Raw genomic sequence first — 25928 nt, forward strand, 5'->3', positions numbered from 1 at the left:
GTTCTTTGGCATGCTTATAGACTTGAAGATTAAAAATATTTAAAACACAAAGGGTTTCTCTTAATATGAAAACTCTAAAAATAGTCTAATTTTTATTAAGATTATAAAATTGAAAACAATTATAATTTATGCTTGGAAGTTTAAGTATAAAATTAGTTTAAAAATTTTTAATGGCTATATTAGGAGATACTCTGTGTCAAATACGTTTACTGAATGAAAAATTTTTTAATATCTTAACAATGAAGAATTTCTCTAGGGTCCCCAAAATGTCTTACTTTCTTATGGTACATTTTGTTAAATTGAAGCATTTCTTTAATTTCATAAAAGTAGAAAACAAGGCAGAAGGACACTGTACCTTTGCCATGATTTGACACGTTAACATTATTATCAGAAAGAAATCGCTTATTAAATTTCCCATGTAACCTCATTGAATTCAAGCTATTGCATGGTGCTCACTTCCCAAGGGTTAAAGTATTCCATAAACTTCATTGGATCAATCTCAATCTCATTTAATTACATAAAAGTTATATATTATTGAATTGTTTGATGTAAAATTTTATTTAAAAATGAAGTGCTGCTTGATTTAATGGATACAGTGGTAAAAGAAATAGAATAAAAAACTGTCCAGTTAATTACTTATAAGGTAGCAACTACTATATTAGCCTATTTTTAAATAATTTATTGCTATTTTCCTGATACAGTCAGTGATGATTAGCACTCATTGACAGATTATTGGATTATAACAGTTGGAAGATATTTATTTGATATGAGATTCCCAAACCTGTTTTAGTAATTTTATATTTTCCAGCATGAATTGAAGAGGGCAGAATAAAGATTAAAGTTAAATTAAGTGGTGTAGAGTAAAAAATTGACAAGGTTTATTGTCGCTTTAATGATTTTAAGGGTGGAAATAGAACTATTGTATTTTGAAACATTTGGAAGCTACTATATATAGTATAGGAACTAGTATAGGAACATTGTGTAAATCATATTACTCTAAAGTTGCCATGTATCTACAGTTAGAAATAGTTGGCTTTGTGAATCTTCTCTACAATGATACAAAGTTTTTTTTCCCCGTTTATTCAGATTTTAATAGTTCTGTTTACTGTTGTATGAATCCAGACCATTTGGCTTAGACTCCAGCAAAGTGAGGAAGAAAGAGGCTGGTGCTTTAGTTTTCTTCCTTCCCTTTATTGTCCCTTTATTTGTATGTTATAGGCATAGTGCCCTTGATCTTAGAAAATAAGTTTCTCTATCTCAGAGTGTATGTACAGGATTGTTTCTTAGTTGTCAGATTTTAAAATCCTGATAAATCCTACAATTTCCTGCATTCAAAAAGCAAGAAAAAGGATGAAGTTTCACATACAGTTCATTATTTTTGATTCATCAAATATTACACCAGGTAGACTATACCAGAAAACTTAATAGAGTGATACAGAAAATCCTGAATTATTTTGATTGCTTGGAGCCCATAATTTTTGTTCTTATGTTAAAGTGCTATTTCACTTGTCATCATATAAATCTATCTATAGTTTGTGGCTTAGAAACAAATACACTTTATAAAAGAAAAGAAAAGCAAAGATACCTGTGTCAGTTACGTTTTAAAGTTATACACTGTTTTAAGGCTATGTATTTATTATTTAGAAAATATGACTTACATGAATATCTTCTGATGGACATAATATTGACAAAATATACACATGATATTACTTTAACAAACTGCCATGCAACAAATACATTGTAATGAAGAAATTGAATATATATGACCTAATCTAATCTTGACATTTACATTGAAAATTTACAACATAACCAATACTTAAAATGTTTTTTTCTTATATTTGGCAGTAATTTCATTTTTTTACAATTTAAATTTAAAATTTCTGAATGTGGGCTTAGTGAAACTTAGATGTTTCCCTAGTCTGTGACAACCTGAGGTACTAAACATTTTTCTCTTATTTCACTATCTTCAAAGGTAAGTTTTTTGTTTCTCTTAGGATCTATCCAAGAATTGTGTATTACAGCATTGTTAGGCATAGGATCAGCTTCCACTATGGAAACAACTCTCTTTTTCATTTTACTTTTCAAGACCTTTTGAAATTTTTGTCTAGTGAATGCATATAATAATGGGTGAAATATAGTTGTTCCATAAGCCATGACTAGAAAACATAACCTTAATTTTACTAAAAGGTCACTTGGGCCTAAACATAAAATGGTGGTATTTAAGACAGAAATTGGTGTCCAGCAGAGAAGAAATGTAGAAATAATCAATAAAGACATCCTGAAGACTCTTTTTTGCCTTTCTCGTCGTTCGCGGTGTCGTTTCACAGCTCGCCGGAGGGCAATTATTACAGAGACCGAAGTTCTTACACCAAAGACTATGTTTCTCCCACCACTGCTTTGTGACATGTCTGTAGTCTCATGTTGCGTGGTTAGAGAAATTGTCTTTTTCTTTCTTGCTTTCTTCTTCTGCCCTGTTGAAAATCTTGTGCCTATTCGAATGTTAAGAGCCTGAAGGATTTTGGTGTATGTGATTAACATCACTATGACAGTGAAAAAGAATATTGGGATCTGTACTAGCAGGTGATAATACATTCCCAGTTCAGTGTAGTATTCATTTGTACTGACACACAAAAGTGTCTTGTTTTCCCACGTATTTCCACTTTGAAGACTGAAAAAATTTACCTCAATAAAGGGAATCAGGAAAGAGAAAAATGAAAAAATCCAAATGGATATCATCAGCATTGCAGCTCTGCCCATTGTCAGAATCCGGTTTGCAGGTTTTACAGAGATGTCATACCTGTCCAGAGTGATAGCAAAAACGTTGATTGCTGTTGAGACACTTGCAAAAGATACGCAGGCCTCATGGAAACAGCAGATGAGAGCAGTGTTACTCTCCAGTGAAAGCAGAAGGATGACTATAGTTAGAGGGATACATCCCACACAAATGATGACATCAAGTACATGAAGATTCATTGTAATAATGTTACTGACCGAGTTGATTAAGTTGGATTTCATGCAGTAAAGGACCAACACGGTGAGGTTGCTGCCAAGTCCCAACACAATTTCTAACATAAGAAATCCGGTGAGAGACACTTGAAAGCTTAATGGATAGGAAAGTGGTTGGTACATATTGGTGTTGACGTCATCAGTGTCATCTCGCACTGTAATGTTAGATTCAGACTGCATGTTGATTTCCAGAACGGGAGAAAAACACATTCTTTTGGAGCAGTTGGTGTTTTCCCTAGAAAGTGAAATAGAATAAACTCTTTGATATTTGGCAATTTAAATGACGTATAAAGCATGTGTTCCTTGTTAAAAAAAAATCTTTTTATTGTGTACTTGGTTTAACTTTAAACTTTCTAAACTGTTAACGGCAAAGGTAGAGTTAGGAGACATTAAGGTTGCATTGTTTCGATGTAATAGGAAGTTGGCTTCTCCCTTTGAAGATGACTGTGTGGGGAATACTCCTATATTGTTCAGAATTTCTTAATATTCTAAAAAGATAGTCCTCATTTGGGTTTTTCAAGCTTATTGAGATACAGTATATTTTTGTACAATAAAGCTACCCACTATGCAAAACTAATTTTAGCCCGGTGTTTTAAGATTTCATCTTAAAATGTTGTGAGTAGGTGGGTAATAAACGCTATTTTAATATGTTCTGGCATAATTAGTGTAGGTGTAATTATTCTCGTGAGGTTTCAAATGAACAGGACGAGTGTTCATTTAAAATGATTAATGGCACAGAGCACTAGTTGTTTAAAACCATTTTGTCCATGTTCTTGGTTGAAATTCATATTCATGAGTCAACAGTGTGCTTGGGGATATTTGGGGTTATTTCCCACAGAAGCAGGCAAATGATAAATATTACATATTTTGTAGTGAAAATGCTCACCAAACTTTATAATGGACAAACTTAATGTTATACAAATTGGATGAAAAAGGACATTATGTTAAAATATAACACCACAAAACTTGGTAAAAGAGCTGTAAATCACTCCAGTGAATGATTTATTTTGTGACCACACCCTCTCATGTTGTGGAAGGAGGAATTGAAATTTAATATCTTAATAAGAAATAACCATTTTTGGAGTGGTTTAAAAGAATATATCTCTTGATTTTATTTGTTCAAACAGGATTTTTAAAGTAAAATATGAAATTTTAGGGAAAAGGGAGTATCTGAAGCCCATTTTCTGAGGAATCTTTTAAAGTTACACATCCCTGTGAAACCTTTTGTATAAATCACCCAGTGTGTATAATCTTGAGGAAAATTAGAAAAACAACTCTTTTGCTAATTCATTTAAATCTGTATTTTAATGTATAGAGGTTTAGAGTAATTTATAAAAATAATATCTGATTTTCTGGGCTAATAGGTCAGGAGTGAGTATATTCAGTTAAAATATAAAATCAACCAACTATATTTCACATTTCAAGTACAGCATTTTGACTACAAAATCAAAATTGAACATAAATTATAAAGGCTATATTATAATTTTCCACATTCATGTTAACCTTTCACGTGATGTAACCTCTGACAAGTTTTAGAATACAGTTTTATTCATATTATTTTAGGGGTGATGTTTCAGAATCACGAATGATAACATTATTAATTACTCTTGAACTTGGTATGAAGTATTACTTAGAGGCATATACTCCAGTAAGTGAAAGTCTTAGCTAGCACTGAAATCCTATAAAAATGGAGACTTCTAAGTGTGCCAAATTTTTGGAACTGACAGATGAAACATCTTTGTCACCTCAGTGACATTTAGAATTAGATAAAGCAGACATGCCAAGTTAGACGGTAATTAGCTATGGTGCATCTCCTCTAGAGCAAGGTTGTTGTCTTTGGTAAACGGTAAACAGCGTGGTGCATGCATCTTCTGACCTACCTGTTTGCTGTGGCCGTATGGGCCCTTTGGCTCACCACGGCAGGTTTTCACAAAGTGATACATGATGTCATTGACAGATTTTGACATGAATTTTTACCTGACAACAGTGAAGTAGCTGTGTTTTATTTCATGTCTTGTAGAAATTCTTTCATTTTCTCTCCAATACTTCAAACTGCATGAATTGTGACATTTAGTTGGCTGATGGATTTCTAAAGACCAGTACAAACATTTGTATTTGTTTTGCCTTAGAAAGTCACGACCAAGAGAAACTTCCTCAAATGGTAGGAATTATATTTCCCTTTGAGGGAATATGTGATAGTGTCTCTTTATTTTCCAGAATATGTGAAAACAAAAAAGGAAACATACGGTTTCTAGCTTCTAAAATGTATTTAGACATCCTTTTGTTATAAATGTAAATCTGTTTCTATAGCAGTCCTCATTATTTTGAAATGATTTCTTGATCACATAACTTGCTTTATATTCTAAATCCAGTCCATGTTCTTTTGATAAAAACCATCTGCTATTTAATTTGATTTGCTTTCATTAGAAGAGGATACATAGTCATAAAACTTAGATGGGAAAATCCTTTAGTAGTAATATCAGCTGCTGTGAATATCTGAATATTTAGTGCAGAAAAGACTTGGATAAAGCTTCATTTAGCTTGCTGCTAATGTGTGGCATTCTCTTTTTGGCAATCCGTGTCTCATTGTTTCTTCAGGAATCAGCTCCACAATCCTGGTATGTTAAAGTATAAACTCCCCCTTTAAGAAAGCTCACCATTTTGTTTTTAGGCTTTTGCAGTCAAATTGTTTTTCTTTTTATGTCTATTTTATAGAGCTTCTTCTTAGGATGATTACTGTCGATGTCTTGTATCCCGGCAGTAATGTGGACCTGTCTTTTCTGGTTTTAACTCCTTACTGTCTTAAATGCATATGTTAGAAGAATATCCTGCAGTTTATGGTTCAGTCGGCTAGGGAGGTGCTTGATCAGATGCATTCTTCATATTGTCACTTGTAAATACTGAATTAGCTGCCGTGGGCCCTTGTGAAAAAGAAAAAAAGTGGTTAAGAAATAAGGTTCCTAATAATTTCCAATTAACTCAAAGTTACTTTAGTTTTGTTTACTTTAGCACTGTACCCAGTATTTGTTATCAAAGTAAGCAAACTGTATTATTAGAGCCACAACTCATAAATAAATTTAAGGGTTTCTTTAAACGAAATTTTTTCTTTTCCTAACAGAGATTGCAAATACTACGTTATTTGGTAACAGAGGTAACATTATAAATACAACCATGAAAGAAAAGCTGCATTTTAAAAACTAATTTCTGCCCTCATTTTAGAAGCTAACCTGTGTTTTAGGAGATTATGAGCAATTAGCATACACTAAATATACTGTCATTCTCTCATGTCTTTACAATAAATTCAACACTATTTCCTACTGGAAAACATTATAGCTTGTTTAATTATTAGCACCTGGTTTGAATTTTAACTGATTAAAACAGATTCCATGATAAGATAGTAGACATTTCCACTGATGAATTGTTCATGTAGTTGTAATGTAAAAGGTAATGCAAAATGTAACTGCAAATCAAATAATTTTCAATGAACATGCTCAATAATCTTAACCTAAAACTGAATAATAAGTAATAGCTAAGTAGTAAACCTGGTTCTTTTAAGAAATAGAAGCATTTTTGAACACTTGGCAAAAACTGTACCGATGACATTAAGAATATTTTAGTAGGTCTGAAGTGACTTAAAAGCTGATGTCTTCATAGTGAATCAACAAAGAATATTTTTGGTATTTAACATTGCATCCTAAAAAAATTACATTTAAAATGTTATGTCCTAAAAGAAAAAGATCTAGAAAAGACATGTTTAGCAATAAATAGAATTAAGCAAATAAACTCTTAAAATTTAGGTTGACAATTTTCAAAGTAATTTTACCCCACTATGCCAGTTCAAAAGCAGCCGTATACTGTAATAAGGGAACACATCTTACCTCCGCTAAAGGTTTGATAAATTCCTGATGGAGTTGAAGCGTTTCCAGTTTTGATTGATTCATTTTGTTCACTTGTTAGCAGAGGACTTGGGGAAGAGGGTCATAAACATCTCTTCAGAAAAGCCCTTAATGAAAATATGTGTCTGTACTGTGCCATTGTCTCAGCAGTCCTGCTAATGTATGGAACGTGGAGTGCTGCCTAGAGGCTGCTGCAGTCTCTCACTCTTCCTACTGTGGAATCAATAAGCATCTGAAAAACGTAATGAAGTAATTGAACATACTGAAGGCTTCTTGTCTCCAGAGACAACATTTGGATTCAGTCTTTTAAAAAGGAATGGCACTGCTTTTCAGAGGAAAGCCTGTTCGGGGCAGCTTTTGCAGAGTGACAGCCTACCTTGTCGCCTCTCTCCACTGCAGAGAGATGCAGTGCATTCACTAATTTTGATTGGTCAGTTGTATTGGGCTTAAACTGTGCTTCATATGGATAGCAGGGATTTCTCTCCCCCCCCCCCCATTTTATATAAGGATGCTTTTTTAAAAGGCTATATTTATAAGTGGTTGTATGCTGATCTTAAATAGACTATGAGTAAATTAGTCTTTTAAAAATGTGTATTCTATTCTGGTTTGTTGTTCACTTATGCCAAACATTAAAAAAAATGCAGGGAGGTGGAGGGGGGAGAGAAAGTGGTTTTAGGGTATATTCTTTTTGAAGCCTAAATGATTGCTCTGGAGAATATTTGAGTCGTATATATGTTTTTGGTTGAGATTCTTTGTTCTACAAATAGAAAGCCACTGCATCTTTACTGTGAACCACATTGAATTTCAACGAGTTTGTTTGTATTCAAGTCCATCTTCTCTGTATTTCAAATTGTTGTGAACATCTCAAGGTGTTAAATAAACATTGTTACGACTGCAGTATTCATTCAGGTATTCATTCACTCATTCATTCATTCAAAATATTAACGAGATTAGTCCAAGGTGGTTCTACTTTAAATTATTTTTTAAAAATTCTACTGATATTATCATAGTCTCATTGTATAAAGACTTAGTGATGTGAGGTTCTTTTCAGATTACTACTCAGTCTTTACCATCGGTAATCCTTTTATTTAGTAGATACATACTAATCATTCGCTGCAATATTTTAGTTCAACTGGCTATTTCTGTTTTTAACCTGGGCACTTTTAATGGATTGCTATTCCTTAAATATTACATGTAGCCATATGCTAGTGTTACTGGGTAAACATTTCAGGAAAGGAAAAAGGAAGTTAGTTTGTCTTCCTAACTTGTCTTCCTTGTCTTATGTCTTCATAAGTTGAAAAATTAAATTATTTTAAAATGGATATGTTGTCAAAAGAACAAAAACATTGGTGTAAGTAATTAACTTAAAATATTACTTTAAAATTAGATTTCTCTTATTTTTGGTTACCTATTCTCAGTATTGAGAAAAATGTTCGGTTTTTTTTTAGATTTGAATATATAAAGTGAGTGGATTCTATATCTGTTGACAAAATAGAAGACCTTGCAAATGACTAAATTATTAGGATATTGATAATCACTTATTTCCATTATTTTAGGAATATTAGTTATGTTCATTTTTTAAAATGTATGCCAAATTTCTAATTTGTAACTGGAATTATTCCCTTGTTTAAAAAGCATTATACATTTTTGTAATCTTCTTGTACTGTTTAAATTTCACGGGGGGCTGGCTGAGTGGTATATGAATTTTAATTGTATAGAAGTTGAGAGTGGAAAATTTTGTTGTGAATTCCTAAAATTTTATGCACAATGTGGGGAGGCAAGGCTTTGGTAATGCGAAGTATTAAAATGTTGTGCTACTTAACTTTTCATGCATTTTGAAAGTTGCCAAAAACGATGTCACTAGAATGCCAGCCATGTTCAAAGATAGCATGCACATGTGTGCACACACGCGTGCACACACACACACACAATACTACTTCAAGCTTCAAATATCACAGCTTCAAACTAGAATCAGAGAAAAGATATTAGCATCAATTGAAACTTGCGGTGGGGAAAAGAAATCATTAACGTAGTGAAATACACAGAGTGCTTTTCTGCCAAAGAGTTCAAGTATGCTTGTGTTTATCATCAAGATATCCCTATGGAGTAGAGGAAACCAAGGCACAAAGAAGTTTAATGACTTGAAAAAGTCTAGGTAAGGTAGTAGCAGTGCCAGCATTAGAACTCTGCTACCTCCTTCCCCCACCCCCCCAAATAGTTGGCCTTCTCTCTGGAAAATTCTGAAGATACTTGGGACTTAGAATTGGATGATCTGGGTTCAGTCACTGCTTATTAGCTGTATGACTTTTGGCAAGTCAAGCATTCTTTGGGACACAATATAGCTTTGATTCTTTCTGTTGAAGTTTATATCTGTGTTTTGTGTAATTCTCTGTAATATAGTATTTCCAAGTTATACTCAAACTATTTTGTAGAAAAAATTCTGGTATCTCTGTAAGAAATAATGGCAGCAAAAAAGCTCAGATTTGGACATTGCTCTTTATTCCCTGTGCAAGTGACTTGTGAATAAGGATACACAAGATATCACAACAATTACTTTTATTGCACACAATGCTTAGTATAGTTTTTCTTTTAAAAACCACAAATTGGTGATTACAAGGTTCTCTGATTTGTTAGCTGGATAATCTTCACTTCCTTTGTTTTGTTTTTAACAAAGATGAAAATATCTAAACCATTGGATTCAGAATTAGATTATGTTATTTTCATGAAAAAATTAGTGTCAAATTACATGTCAGAATTTATAAAGATTCTTATTTACATAGTAACAAATTTTTATACTTGTACGTTTTATACTTGTACATTTTGTATTTATATTGGATACTAATTTTGAAAAATTGGTGATTTAAAACCAGATTTTATATTATAAAATAATTTCATAGATTAATTATTAGCTAATTAATAACCTGGAAAAACAGTTTTACCTTGCAAATGATAACTAAGCAATATATATGCATCAAACCCCCAAATGTCTCCATTAAAATTCTTTCCCCAAGTTCTGTTTTTGTTTTTTGTTATAAGTATTTTGATTGCCTAGGAATTTTAATCCCTAAAATTTTCGATATGGGAATCTTTGATTTTTAATTGTATACATTTGTTCCCTTAAGTTTGAACAACTGTGAATGTGAGAGAGTAGTTTGTTATTCACATTTACACTGCACTATTCATGTCCACTCACTCTTATCCAGCTTGTGTCCGGTTCTCATGCTATATTTTTGATGATTCTGAGTTTGTAAGTAAAATAAATAAATAAATAAATAAAAATAAAAAAAATAACTGCGTGAAATATTGAAATTAACCACAACTGAAAAGCGCTTTGAAACTTGTTTGCAAAGTGTATATACAAAAGCAGTATCTAATGGCTGGAAAATCACATTTTAAATTGTATTGCTTCAAGAGTATTTTTTCAATGAATACTTAACAGAGCTCTCAGCTCGCTCTGATGCTAAAGCCCAATGAAGAAAGGATTAATTATTTCAGTTTAAAGCCAATTCAGAAATTTCATTTGGCTCCTCAACTTTAAATTTCTTTCACAACAAATGTTTTACCAGAAAAATAGAAATGGACCATCTGCTGAAACCTCCATCAAGTGGGGAGTAGCCAAGGTAGTAGAGAGTCAAAAACATTGGTGATTCATTATTGGTATGAGAATAATTGAAAACTGATGGTAATGATTCGATGAAGTACATGCATCAGAATTGTATACTCTAACAGAAAAACTCCATGAAATGTTCTTCCCCAACCTTCCTTACTTCACCTAAGTTGGACATTTAAATTTTTTCATTTTTATTTTTTACACTATGTATTTTGTAAGTCAACTGTCATCATCACATATATTATCAAAATAAATACATGGTTTTTGTTTCCATTTTATCATCCAAACCTAGATTTTGGATCCTGTGACTATTTAACTACCTTTCTTAAAAAATATTTTAATGGACTTAATTTTCTTATTTTTTTGAGAGAGCGTACGTGCACATGTGGACAAGAGGGGGAAGGTCACAGGGAGAGGGAGAGAGAGAGAGAGTCCCAACTAGGCTCCACACTCAGTGCAGAGCCTGATGCAGGGCTGCATCCCACGACCCTGGGATCATGACCTGAGTCGAAATCAAAAGTCGGATGCTCAACCAACTGAGTCACCCAGGTGCCCCTATTACTACTTTTTGATCTCTGTTTGTTGTCCTAATGTTGGCTTGTTGTTTTGGGGGCCTGATCCAAGTTATTACCACTCCTGCCCTCAGTTTTTTGACTTTCTGTTTTCACTGCCTTATATTCCGCTTTACATTCTTAAGTGTTATGGATAATTTTTGTTGATGTTTTTCTCTTGTATTTACATCAAAGAATTATACAGTCATGTTTGTGCTTTTTTTTCCTCATTGGCTTCTCTTCTGTTGTTTCATTTTCTTTGTATAATTCTCCTTTGTAGTTGGTTATGCAGAATCATATTCATTTCTGTGTCCTGAAACCAAGTCAGGTGATGAACTAGATTATATATTTAACAAAGTTATGGCAAGTCCCCTTGTCTGTGCTGTTAATTAGTCCTGTGATCTAGTGGGAGATGTGGAATGATCATCTATGAACTGGTGGTCTGTTCTTAAATTGGTTAGACACATAATGGTTTTGTTTATGTGTAAAGCCAGAGAATGGTAGAGTTCCACTATAGATTCAGTAATTTCAATGTTACTGCTTGGGGTATCCATTTGGGAAAATGAATGCATTTTCAGAGTTTACTAATAATAGGTAAAGGCTATGCTCACTGGTGACTTTGTGCTATTAAAATAAAGCAATATATCTTCAGTTACTCCTACTTGTAGTTCTCATTTAGGGATATACTATCTATAAAAAGTTCTGCTGTGGTTTTGATTGAAACTTCAGAGGATATATGGATCAATCTGGGGGAGAATTGACATCTTAATAATGTTGAGTCTTCCAATTTATTGATATGGTGTCTGTTTTTAGATTCATCTTTGATTTAATTTATCAGTGTTTTATAGTATTTAGTTTATAGATCTTACACATATTTTCTTAGATTTGTCACTAAGATTTTATAGTATTTAGTTTATAGATCTTACACATATTTTCTTAGATTTGTCACTTAGATTTCACTTTCTTAGTGCTATTGAAGTAGCACCTAACTTTTTGAAACAAAATTCCAATTTTTAAATTTGGTATATAGAAATAGGATTTTTTTGGATATTGAATTTGTATCCTGCAACTTTACTAAACTTCTATTGGGGACTTTTTTAATGAAGTTGATGGTGTTTTCTGTGCAGGCAATTAATATCATCTACAAATAGAGACAATTTACTTATTTTTGAACCATGTATGACTTTTACTTTTTGCCTTACTGCTTAGAACTTCTGGTATTAGATTTGATATGAGTGTGTTGGGAAAGGCACCCTGCCAAGGGCTTTGGCATTGCTGAAGGTCCTAGGATATGCTGGGCATTGCTGGCTCTACCAAGAATGCAAAGACCTGACTCTTCTTTATCGGGTCCGTTTGTGTTTGAAGCTAGCAACCTTGAAGGATGCAGTAATAAGTCCCCAGGCAAAGAGCAGACTTGCTTCTGCTTGTTATAAAAACAGTAAATTTTTACACTCAGTGTTGTTTGGCTGTGATGCAAACCCACTGTGTACAGAGTACTCACCTAGGCCCCTCTGCCAAGGGACTTGGGTGGGACGGTGAACTGTCACTGACACGATCCTCATACTTACGTCATATGTGATAAAGTCCTTAGCTGGTAACCCAGGCATCTAATGTCTTTTGCCAGCATCCATGACAAGAGCAGACTAACTATATAGCTTGCAAATAGAGTAAAATCCTAAACCCTTCACGATTTTTGACAATTTTGGCAACAAGGATGTGATGTTGACAGAAACATGGCTTCCTGCAGGAAGAGACAAGTGTCCCTGTGGGCCGGTTTAGGGGATAGGAGATCCAGCAGCAAATGCTCCTGTTGAAATGGTAAACTAGTAGATCCTCTGCTGACCTACCTGTTAATGAATATTTAGAGGCTAAGTAATGAGAAGTTGAATGGAGCTGCCTGAATGGTGCTTTGGTTGGTGCTCACTCTCTAGGCTGGAGGAGGAACGATTGTTATTACGTCAGTAAGGCAGTACACCGCTAGGCCCGAGGCAAAAGGCAGTAGCTGCTGAATCAGGGGTCCTCAGAAAGAAAATGAAAGGTGTCAGCACTGAGCATGGGTAGACTGAATACATTCTAACTTTATTGGTTGAGGCCAAGTAGGCAGCTTGAACATAAATGCAAGTCTTGCTTATTGGTGCAGAGTTCCTCTTGTTTTCTGCCCTCTGATTCATCTCTTACCCTTTAATCTCAGCTGCTTCAGATCGAAGCTTGGTGTGGTTGGGAACCTCAAGGATGGGGGAAATTCAAACTTTAATAGCTGTGTTGGATAGAGTGCCCACGCACCATTCTACCTGGTTCTGTGGGGAGAAAGCACGCTAGCTGGCGAAGGGCGGGTGGGGGCGGGTGGATGGCATGGTGCACAGGGCACAATAAGGACACCCAGGCTCTTGCAGGAGCTGGGAGGGATGAGGGAGGAAGTGGCACTGACCCTGGAGTGAGGACCCAAACAAAAGAGCCTCCTACCACATCAGCCCTCCTCTGCAGGCTAGCCTCCCCCACTACCCCACTGCCCTCTCCTGCCCCTGCTCCTGGTCAGAAAATAATGTCTTCTCCTGGCAGCTATGGCTGTAATCCCTTTTGTGTGTATGTCAGATCCCTTGGTCTATGTTCTTACAGGGGGGAAAGCAGTCAAATTCAAGAAAAGCTAGAGTGTGGGTGCAGTCTCTGGGCCTGTTCAATATACTCTTGTTCTGGCTTCCTCTGCCAAGTGTATATTTGGTATTGCCGTTTTTACTTCTACATGCTTACACTGTGAATGCTTGTAAGTTCACAGGAGATTTTCCCATTTGTGGGCTGCTGCATGTCCCCTCCCTGAGTGATCCATCACAAACAATGGATTATCCCTAGAGGAAAGAAAAGAAAATCACAGCTTTGGTTGAAGACTTTGTGGCTAAGGTATGCAGGCCTTTTCTTAGTACAGCAGTGCCACCTGCCTGACCCAACTACCAAGTGCACCTCTTTTGGAAGGGCCTACTGCCGAGGTCTTCTTAAAACTAAACACCTGAACCGTGCACTCCTTGCGACTCTCTGGCATGATATTGCCGTCTTGGGGGTATGTTATCTCAGACTTGACGGTTAACAAGGGAAGGACCCAAGAGACTGAATTGAGCAAATGAAAATGGTTTGTTTAGAGATGCAGGCAGCCTGGCCTTTGTGTTGTCTTGGTTTTGAATGAAGGGGTGGAAGTGACCCCTTTTGGGAAAAACTTTCATGTTACTCCTGAAATATCTCTCACTACTTGAAGCAAAGTTCCTGGCCTCCGTGGGACCCGTGATTCACAGAAGTTCCTATAAATAGGTTGGCCTGGTTCACTGATGGTTCAGCCCAGATACAAGCTGATGGTATCCATTGTACTGCTGCAGCTTTTCAACCAGTGCCAGCTACAGAACACTGAGAGTGGATGTGATCGCTCGACTCCATTCTCAGAGCTCTGACCAGTACACCACTTGATGAACGTTAGAGTGTTTTTACTAAATCTTGGGTTTCTTGGGCTCTTACTGGTAGCCCAGCCTCCAGACGTGCCACTTGAGAGATCAGCAGATCAAAAACATCTCTCTCTGCGGCTGAAAACTATGGAAACAAATTGTGGTTGCCAGTCAGTTTGGGTTACTCAAGCCTGTACCTCCTGGATTGCTGCCATTTCTACTCAGAAATGGCATTCTGCATTCAAAATTGTTTTGAATGTAGCAGCATATCCATCATAATAGACTGGACAACCACTGTGTCCTGGGTTTGGGGAAAGGGGATTTCTCAGTGTTCCTTGCCCCACTTCCACTTGTAGGACTAATTCTTTTTTTATTTATTTTTTATTCTCAAGTTAGTTAACATGTAGTGTAGTTTTGGCTTCAGGAGTAGAACCCAGTTATTCATCACTTACATATAACACCCAGTGCTCATCCGGAAGAGTGCCCTCCTTAATGCCCATCACCCATTTAACCCAACCCCCCTCACCCCCTGGGTTTGTTCTCTGTGTTTAAGAGTCTATTATGGTTTGCCTCCCTTTCTGTTTTTATCTTATTTTTCCTTCCTTTTTCTTACGTTCATCTGTTAAGTTTCTCAAATTCCACATATGAGTGAAATCATATGATAATGTCTTTTTCTGACTGACTTATTTCACTTAGCATAACACCCTCCACGTTGTTGTGAATGGCAAGATTTCATTCTTTTTCATCACTGAGTAATATTCCATCATATATGTATATGTGTGTGTGTATACATATATACGTACACACCCCACATCTTCTTTATCCATTCATCAGTTGATAGAATTTGGGCATTTGGGCTCTTTCCATACTTTGGGTATTGTTGATACTGCTCCTATAAACATTGGGGTGCCTGTGCCCCTTCGAATCAGCATTTTTGTATCTTTGGATAAATTCCTAGTAGTTTCCAAAGAAGACATCCAGATGGCAAACAGACACATGAAAAGATGCTTAACATCACTCATCATCAGGGAAATACAAATCAAAACCACAATGAGATACGACCTGACACTGGTCAGAATGGCTAAAATTAATAACTCAGGAAACGACAGATGTCGGTAAGGGTGTGGAGAAAAGGGAACCCTGTTGCACTGCTGATAGGAATGCAAACTGTGGTGCAGCCGCTCTGGAAAACAGTGTGGAGCCTCCTCAAAAAATTAAAAGTAGAACTACCCTACAACCCAGCAACTGTAAGACTAATTCTTTTTCCTCCCCCAGGAGTAAAGCTTTGTTTTTGTTTTTTTGTGTTTTTTTGCTGTTTCCTTCTCCTATCTCTAATGGGTTTTCAACAGTGACCAGAGGGTGATAGGATTTGTTGCACTGCCATGAATGGTTTTAGGCCTTTTCTCCTTCCTTGTATGAGAGAGGGTTGAAAGGATCCAGGTTGGGCTTTATGTCTTGCTGTCAGTGGCTGTTCCTCTTGCCATACTTGGACCAAGAGGGGTGCTTTTCTGGGCCTCTTACTCTGCACCTACTCCTTTTTCTGTGTGCATACCTGCTGAGATTTGTGAAGAACCAGTGGATAGGTATGCCTTCCCTTTTTTTGTTTGTGGTTCTGTATCTCTTGCTAGCACACACTCAGCCTCTAGCACTTCATTAACAATTTTAGCTGAATTATTTTTATTAGTATCTAGTATTGTTTTCCCAGGGAGCTCGTGTCCCGTGTGTCCTTCAAGGAACCTGTTTTTCCTTAGAGCTTGAGTTGGTTGGTTGCCTATAACCTCAGCTCTCCTGGCCGCTATTTACCATGATAATAGCTTAATTTCATGACCCTAGTTGGTTATGGTAGAATACCCTGTAAACTGTTGCTTGATTTTATTTGCAAGTATTTTGGTAAAGTCTTTGTCTGCATGTTCATGAGAGATGTTGATCTGCCATTTTGTTTTATTGTAATGTTTTTGTCTGGTTTTGGAATCATGACAGTGTCGGATTTGTAAAGTGAATTGAAAAATGTTTTCTCTTTTTTTAGTTAAAAACAAATTTGTGTAAGATCAAGACTAGTCTTTCCTCAAATGTTTGGTAAATTCCAAAGAGAAAATATTTGAGCCCAGGAGGTTTTATGTTATTTAAACCTTTTATTTGTAAATTCAAATAACTTAATAGATGATAGCTTCAGATTTTCTATTTTATCGTGTCTGTTTTGATGATAAGTATAGCTTGAATAATTTGTTTATATCATTTAATTTGCCACATTTATTAGCTTTGATTTGTTTTTAACATTTTCTCATTATATTTTAATATGTGTAGGATTGATACTGTATCTCCCTTTCATTACTGATGTTGGATATTTATATCTTTTTTTCTTGATCAGTTTGCCTAAAAGTATATTAATTTTATTAATCTTGAGATAACCACTATTTGGTTTCATTGTTCTTAGTGAACAATGTTCTTATTATTTCTATTTTACTGATTTCTGCTTTTACCTTTAGTATTTCCTTCCATCTACTACTTTGTTGAAAGTATCTTTAATGTATTTAAATGCCTTTTTATCTAATATGGGCTCAGTACAGTTTTACTTGAATCCCACAAATATGATTATGTTTTATATCACTCAGTTTAGTATGTTCTTTAATTTCCCTTGTATTTCTTTGCTGAAACATGGGTCATGAAAAATTTTTTTCGGAGCACTTGGGTAGCTCAGTCGGTGAAGCCACTGACTCAATTTCAGCTCAGGTCATGATCTTACGGTTCGTGGGTTCGAGCCCTGCATTGGACTCTGCACTGACAGTGTGGAGCCTGCTTGGGGTTCTCTCTCTTCCTCTTTCTCTGCCCCTCCCCTGTTGGTGCGGTGTCTCTCTCTCTCTCTCTCTCTCTCTCTCTCTCTCTCTCTTTCACACACACACACACACAAAAGTAAATAAAAACATTTAAAAATTTAAAATTATTTTTTTCAATTTCTAAATATTTGGTAAGTTTTCTAATTTTTTTTGTTACTGATTTCATTCACATTTAATTTCATTAAGAGAATATACATTGTAAAATTACAGTTAAAAAATTTGTTTAGGTATCTTTAATGGCACAAAATACAGTCTATCTTGGTGAATGTTCTGTGTACCTTTGAAAATAATGTGTTTTCTCCCATTATTGGGCATAGCGTTTTATAAATTTCAAACAGGTCAAGTTGACTGATAATATTGTTCACGTTTTCTCTCGCCATACTGATTTTATGTTTGTTCTATTAGCTTTGTACTGAAAGTAACTTTTTATTGAAAGAGGACTTGTAAAGTTCCCAGATACAATTCTGGATTGGTCTGTTTCTTCTTTGATTTTTTTTTCCAGTTTTTACATCATGTATATTTATTGGATATATGCACATTTAAGAGTATTATGTATGTCTTTATTCCTGATAATCTTGTTTTGATGTCTCCATTGTCTGATTTCAGTGTAGCTACTACAGGTTTGTTTTGTGGCTTATATCATACATACTTTTTTAATCTTTTATTTTTAACTCTTCTGTATCTTTGTTTTAGAGGTTTGGTTTCTGTAGATTGTGATAATTTGGTTTTGCTTTTTTTCCCATTCTGATATCTGTCTTTTATTTGGAGTACAGAGCATTTCCATTCAATATAGTTTTCCATATCATTAGGCTTACACCGTCCACTTGGCATTTGTTTTGTTTGCTCCATGTATTATGAGCTCATTTTTCTTCCTTTTCTAACTTGTTTGGGATTTTTACTGTTCCATTTTGTTTGGATTTTTAGTAATTAATGAATAAATAAAATAGAATAATAACAAATAAAACGGAGTAGTACATAGTCTACTGACTACCTCTGTTTTTTAGGTTTCTTATTTTATTGATGGTTTTAGGTTTTATGATATACACGTTTAACTTACATAGTCTATTTGTAAATTATAGATCACATCATTTATTTCAAAAAATAGTTTTAAAAATATTTCTTTTGAGAGAGAGAAAGCATGTGCATGAGTGGGAGAGAGCAGAGACGGGGGGTGGGTAGAGAGAGAATCCAAAGCAGGCTCCACGCTATCAGCACAGAGAACAACTTGGGGCTCTGTCTCACAAACTGTGAGATCATGACCTGAGCCTAAATTAGGAGTTGAATACTTCACCAACTGAGCCACCCAAGCGCCCTGATCACATCATTTATGATGGTAGATCCTTATTATCCTATCACTTCCTTTGTCCTTTTTCCATCTTCTGTACTGTTTCTTTTTTAAAGTTTAGTTCTGCTTTATAAACCTCATAATAGATTGTTACTTTTTGTTTTAAGCAGCCAATCATCTTTTAAATAAAAATTTAAGAATAATAATTTATGCATTTACAGTTGACTGTGAACAGTAGTTCACAGTGCTGACCCCATGCAATTGAAAATCTGTGTATAACTTTTAACTCCCCCCAAAACCTAACTACTAATAGCCTATTGTTGACTGGAAGCCTTAGTGATAACATACACAGTCAATTGACACATATTTTGGAAGCTATATGTTATACACTGTATTCTTAAATTTTTATTTCTTTTTATGTGGGCTCCATGCCCAGTGTGGGGCTTGAACTCACAACCCTGAGATTTAAGAGTTGCAAGCTCTACCGACTGAGCCAGCCAGATGTCCCAATATATACTGTACTCTTAAAGTAAGCAAGAGAAAATTAAGGACATTGTAAGGGAGAGAAAATACATTTGTAGTACTGTCCTGTATTTAAAAAAAAATCTGGCAGAAGTGGACCCAACCCAGTTCAAACCTGTGTTGTTCAAGGATCAACTGTATTTACAGTGTCTCACACTTTAAATTTATTTATTTATTTATTTATTTATTTACTTACTTACTTACTTACTTATTTTACTTATTTATGTATTTACATTGGAGATTCTGGTATTTTCCTTCAGTTTGAAGAACTCTGACTTTTTTTGTAGTTTAGCGTGTCTGGCAACAAGTTATGCTTTGTTTAGAATTATGCTATCATTTAGAAGCTATTTTGTTGTTTTCTGGCATGTGTATTTTCTGGTGAGAAGTCTGGATCATTCTTTGTTCTTTGCTATGTAATGTGTCTTTTTTCTCTGTCCCTTTTTAGGATATTCTTTTTATTTATTCTATCCATAGTTTCATTATGATGTGCTTTGGTGTGTTTTCTTTGTGTTGTTTCCCTTCCTTCTTTGCTTGGGGTTCACAGATATTCTTGGATCTTTGTTGCTGCTGTGCTGCTGCTGTTACTTGTTGGTTTTGGTTTTCTTACCAAATTTGAAAAAAAAAATTCATTCTTCAAATATTTCTTTCTCACATCTTCCCTCTCCTCCTGGGACTCTGATAACATACATTTTAGACTCCTCGTATTGATACACATACCACTGATGCTCAGTTCATTTATTTTTGTAGTTATGGCTTGAGTAGTTTTGGTTTGCTCTGGTTTCAGGTTCTGCAGTCTTTTCTTTTGTGGTTTCTGATCTACCTGGAGCCTTTCCACTGAATTTTTCAGTTCAAATATTTTGTTTTTCACCTCTAAACATTTTATATGATCAATTTTTAGAGTTTCCATTTCTCTTCTCATTGTGTTCATGTTTTCTTTAAGTCTGTGCTCATAGTTATAATAGAAATTTTAAGGTCTTTGTCTCTTAATTCCGTTATCTTTTTGCATCTTGGTAGTTCTAATAATTTTTTTGAAGATTTTTTTTAAGTAATTCCTACACCCAGCATGGTACTGGAATTTACAACCCCGAGATCAGGAGTCGCATGCTTCACTGACTGAGCCAGCCAGGTGCTGCTCTAATAATTTTTGACTGGATACCAGCCATTGTATTGGGTATTGTTGTCGTCCTTTAAAGAATGTTGCACTTTGTTCTGTCAGGCAGTCAAGTTACTTGCGGATCAACTTGATCCCTTTGAGGTTTGTTTTTAAGCTATACAGGGGCATCTTCAGAGGAAACTTACTGTAAGATTAGTTCAGCCCTACCATTAAGGCATGATCCTTCATGGGTATGTACCAAGTGCTCCTGTGCTCAATGGTGTCTCTTCATGTTGGCCTTCAAGCTGGAGCACCTTACGGTGCTCTCATTGTGAACTCAGAATTGATCAGTTTTCAGGCTTTCTGGTTGCTCTTTGCTTGGCCTCTTTGAGTTTCATCATATGCTCTCGTAACAATATTTTTTTGAAGATTCGAGAAACCCTAAATACAAATTTTGGAAGTGTTTCTGTTCTTAGGTTGTTTTTTAATGTTATTTTGACCTACCTTCCCTTCCATTTACTCAGCCTTCTTTAACTCAGATTTGTCCTTTAACCTCATCTAGACCATTATTTATGACTTGCTAGGGTTTTCCCTTATGCTGTCAGGGAACACGTATTTAGGCAGAGAGCCTCATTAATCCTAGAGCTCACTTCGTTTGTTTTCTAGGGAGTCACAGCCTTGCTCTCCTGCTGTCCAGGATCTGAAAATAGTATTATAAGTTTTGTCCACTTTTCTAGTTGCTAGGGTAAGTCCTGCACCCTAGAGTAATTTGGAAGCAGAAGTTCCAAATTTGTTTTAAAAACTAATTATTCTATAATTTCTTGTAGTAATTAATTATGCACTAAATCTTGGTGTTCTTTTTACTGCTGTTTTAAAGTGATTAAAATCTTTGTTTTACTTTTTATGCCTTATTATATTATAGTCTAATAATAGGCTAGTGATATTTTGTGTCCTGGAATTCACATTCTTTGCATTTAAAATATTTGCCCTGGACAATTTTCTTTCATAAGTACCTCTATTACTTTTTTTTCACCCTGTTGGAGAAAAAGATAACAGTGCTGGAAGAAAGATCACACAGCTACGCAGATTAATGCCTTTGCAAATTTATGTCTTCTAATCTCTAGTCATTTCCCTTCTGTCACAGGTGTTATTATATTGACCAGGGAGTGAGAAACATTTTCTGTAAGGAGCCAGGGAGTCAATATTTTGGGCTTTGTGTGCCACATAGAGTCCATATCGCATATTCTTCTTTATCTTCTTTTCTGACTCTAAAAATGTAAAAACCAGTCTTAGCTTTCATCTTTGGTCTATAGGCCTTAGTTTAATCACCCTTGACATAGGCCACCACAACTTTCTTCAAGCAGCCTTCCCTTCTCTCCAGTTTATACCAGAAGACCTTAATTTTTACTTTACTGATGAAATGGAGTTTAGAACTTTTGTCATCTTCTTGCTTCCTATGTGGTCCTTCTAAAAGCCTGTCTAGACTTTCCATTATTTGTCTTCCTTTCACTGTGTGTCAAGAGAGGATATATGTACATATATGTATATATATATATATCACCTTTCTTTTAAGGCTACTATGTGGATTCCTGTTTTTGTCCTCTTCCAAGTTCATTTACAACTTTTTCCATTTTGCTGTATTATTTTTCTTCATTCTTTCAACTGTACTATACCAATGTGTGCTTATTTGCTGTTCTGCCATTTTAAGTTTGGCTTATGACCTCTCAAAATGTTGATTTTTAAGGAAAAGAAAAATCAAATCACCACAACAGTTGATCTTAAGTACTTTCAGTTGCGTTTCAATTGGAAGTGGAAGAAGATTGCTCTTTTAAGCTATAGTAAAAATATATAGGTAAAGGTGTTTTTGTGATACATACTTAAGAGTTAGTTGATCTTGGCCATGTTTTTTTTCCTTAATTTCCCCCCAGTGACAACATAATAAGACTAATGAATTTGAACATCTCAAGGAAAAATGTTCTGTGTTGGGGAGTGATATAGTTCTCTAAAAGGCAAAACATCAAGTACAAGGTGTTTTTTTTTTTCTTCTTTCAGGAATCAGACTAAATCTAGGCACATTGTGTTGCAGGCATCACCTCACAAATCTGCCAACGCATGTCCTTTCTGAGCTTCAACACAGCTGCTGTCCCAACCAGTTTTTCTTCTCTTTGATAGTGGTTTGCATTAGTGTTTTGGTTCATGATGGGGAAGGAAAAAATACAAAAGAATCCCTTCCTCATTTTTCTTATGATATTATGGGTTTTAAAAACAATAATATAAGTATCAGTGACTTCTAGATCATTCTCATACTAAGAAATATGAAGGGCATTAGGTGTTTTAAATATAGATGAATCCATTTATATAAAAAATGGACTTTAAGGAATAAGGTTACTTGTAAAGAGTAAAGACACATTAAAAAAACTACATGTTCTTACAACAACTTGTTCTATTCTTTTTTTTTTTTTTTTTTTTTTTTTTTTGTAACATAGCTATTCCTCCCCCGCTCCCCACACAACAGATTTGTAATGTAAGAATAGAATCATGGTGCAGCCTGCAATTCCCAGAGGTAAAACACACAGTACTAGACTTCCATCTGTAGATTTTACTTTTTAGATTTTATGTATTTTTTGAGTTAAATTAAAATTTGAAATCATTTTAAGCTTTCAAGGACTGTATTTATGTTAGATTGTTCTCTTATAAGAGAAGTGGCTACATCATAGAGCAGTTATTGATGCTCTGTGTTAAGTAGATATTTTGTTAGGTGGTTACCCTTTGATTATTCTTTTGCAGTCCTATATACTACAATTTGGCAGTGCTTTGTGTCTTGAATTTCAATTGCCTGCTTTTGTCTTATTTGATTAGTTTTGTAATGGTCTTTTACTCTTGAATTTTCCTCTCCCTCCCTCTTCTTGTTGGACATACAATGGCATCATTAATGAGTGTTTTATCTATTTAAGTAAATCTCTAAAATTAGTTTTGAATTGGATGTTTTAGATATATAAATATAACTCACAATTATTCAAAGTTGAAGAAAGGTGCTCTGAATGACCCGGGAGTTTTCATATAATAATTTAATGTTCTTAAATGCATGTTTGACTTTATGCTTACATTTGAGGGTATTTGAGCCTATGATAAAAGAACTTTATTGGTATCATAATAACTGTCAAACATTTAAATCCATTGCATCGTAGATGAACTCTTCTTCTACTAGTCAAATCAAAATTGTGCTGTGCTATTCTCTTTTTTTAAACATGGGATATAATAAAGATACTTCAATTAAGTTAAAAATACATTTGTTTTCACTAGCTTTGGAAAGGAGACCAGTAAAAGTGTTTTCACAGTGATTTGCATTACCTGGGGAAATTGCTCCCTGAAAACATGAGATGATTTAACATTTTCGGTTTTGACTGTTTTTTATTTGTCTTAGAAGATAACTTGGGGTGCCTGGGTGGCTCAGTCAGTTCAGCATCTGACTTTGGTGCAGGTCATGATCTTGCGGTTGGTGGGTTTGAGCCCTCATCGGGCTCTGTGCTGATAGCTCAGATCCTGGAGGCTGCTTTGGATTCTGTGTTTCCCTCTCTCTCTGCCCCTCCCTTGCTCACACTCTGTTTCTCTCTCTCTCTCAAAAATAAACATTAAAAAAAAAATTAAAGGGGCACCTGGGTGACTGAGTCTGTTAAGCATGCTCAGAGCCTAGAGCCTGCTTCGGATTCTGTGTATTCTTCTCTCTCTGTCCCTCCCCTGCTCATGCTCTCTCTCAAAAATAAACATTAAAAAAATTTTTAATTAAAAAAAGATAACTTGATTTGTAGTGATTTGTTCATTTGCAGGGACAACAGTATAAACACATGTTGGCATTGCTGATGTTCAGGGAGTCAGTTAGCTATGTGTGAGCCTGGCCCTGCCCACTTTCCCAGTCTTATCTTGATTAGTTCTCTATATTTTCCAGATGTTCATTAATGGCACCATGTAGAATAACTCATAAGAGTCATTTTAAAAACCAGGAAATTCTTAAAATTCCTTATTTATATTTTCTGAATGTACCACATTAGTATGAGAGATTTGACTCTTATATTTTCAGCTGTAATTCTTTTATGTTGTGGAGACATGACTGTTCAGGAGATTTTTTTAAAAGTTTTTTTTTTTTAAGTTTATTTTTTTTAAGTTTATTTATTTATTTATTTTTTGAGAGAGGGAGAGAGTGCATGAGCAAGAGCAGGGGAGGGGCAGAGAGAGAGAGGAAGTGAGAGAGAGAATTCCAAGCAAGTTCCTCACTACCAGTGTTGGAGCCCTGCACCAGCTCAAACCCACAAACCCAGAGATCATGACCTGAGGCGAAATGAAGAGTCGTACATTTAACCAACTGAGCCACCCAGGTGCCCCTGTTCAAGAGATTATTTTAAATAAAATCAAAATCACCATAGAGAAAACCTCATCACTTGGTTAGTCATAGTACGTTCTGTGTGTCTGGTGGTACGTAAGGTGCTAGGGAAATGATGATAAATAACGAGTTTGTAGTTTGGTAAGGAAAACAGACAAATAAATACCCCATGGTGGTATAGACAAAGTATAGTACTAAGGGTTGAGTATGAGGTACTAAGAAGGGCAGTAATCTGGATGGAGATGATCAGGGAACACTTTCTAGAGGAAGTAAATGAACTGAGATATAAATGATATTTAGGTATTAGCCAGATTGATTGGGATGGGTGGTGTTTGTTCAGATCGGTGCCAGAGTACCAGATAAAAGAGACAGCTTTTCCTAGAAGTTTGAGGTAGGGAAGACAAAGGAGGAGGACAGAGAAGTGTTGGCTGATGGAGCCAGATAGTAAATGGTGATGCAAGCCATGTTAGAGGATTAGGTTTTACAGGAGGTCAATGATGACTCCAAAAAGGCCTGTAAGTAACATGATCAAACTTACATTGTAGAAAGATCATACTAACTACAATGTCATATGAGCTGGAAAGTTGGGAGCTTAATGAGATGCAGGGAAACTTAGTTTGTTAGACAAGAATTGATGGTGGTTTAGAATTATTGGGGTATTGAGGATTAGAACAAAGTCATAGGATCATTATGAAGGGGAGATAGAAACAGTGAGATTTGGTGAGAGGAGCAGGGCTATCTTGACAAGTGGATAGTAGGGATGCTCCCTGAGTTATAGCTCTTAGGAGCTATGAAGGTATACTATGATTGTAAGTATGTGGGGGGACATGTTGAATTAGAGATACTTATTGGACACAAGTGTAGGTATGCAAAAAAACTGTGTATGTGTGTTTGAAATTGAGGAGAAAAAAGGGGCATAAGATGCAGATCTGAAAGTTGCCTTGGCAATTGAATATGGAGAGCTGTGGATTTGGGTCCCCCAAAGGGAGTGGAAATCAGATGGACCCCTGAGAAACTGTGATATGTCAGGGATGGACATAGGAAGAGAAGAGCACAGACATGACTGAGAGGCAATGACTAGAGAGGTGGGAGGGTGTGATGGTAGCAGGGAAAAGAGAGTGTATCAGGGCTGGAGTAGTCAGCGGTGTTACATGCTGCTGAGACTTTAGGTAAGATAAGATTGAAAAGTGGTCTTAGGATATGCTCCCCTTTCCCCCCCAGAAAAGTAGGTGGTGACCTCAGCAAGCATAGGCACTGAGATCAAGCGAACACCAGTGTAAGCACATTTACTTCAAGAAGCAATTTCAAGTGTCAAGTACAGTTATAAA

General features: G+C 35.4%; 2 protein-coding genes across 2 annotated transcripts in view; one reads left to right on the forward strand and one right to left on the reverse strand.

Moving 5' to 3' along the window:
* The window catches only part of COG5 (component of oligomeric golgi complex 5), a 310152-nt gene that overhangs the window by 80509 nt on the left and 203715 nt on the right, over nucleotides 1-25928 (forward strand). The window lies entirely within an intron of this gene.
* On the reverse strand, nucleotides 144-6258 carry GPR22 (G protein-coupled receptor 22). The gene has a single exon (XM_042915222.1). It carries the CDS (start codon nucleotides 3214-3216, stop codon nucleotides 1915-1917), a length of 1302 nt encoding a protein of 433 aa, XP_042771156.1. The 5' UTR covers nucleotides 3217-6258; the 3' UTR covers nucleotides 144-1914.

This window comes from Panthera leo, chromosome A2 (genome assembly GCF_018350215.1).
Source record: "Panthera leo isolate Ple1 chromosome A2, P.leo_Ple1_pat1.1, whole genome shotgun sequence".
Lineage (NCBI taxonomy): Eukaryota > Metazoa > Chordata > Mammalia > Carnivora > Felidae > Panthera > Panthera leo.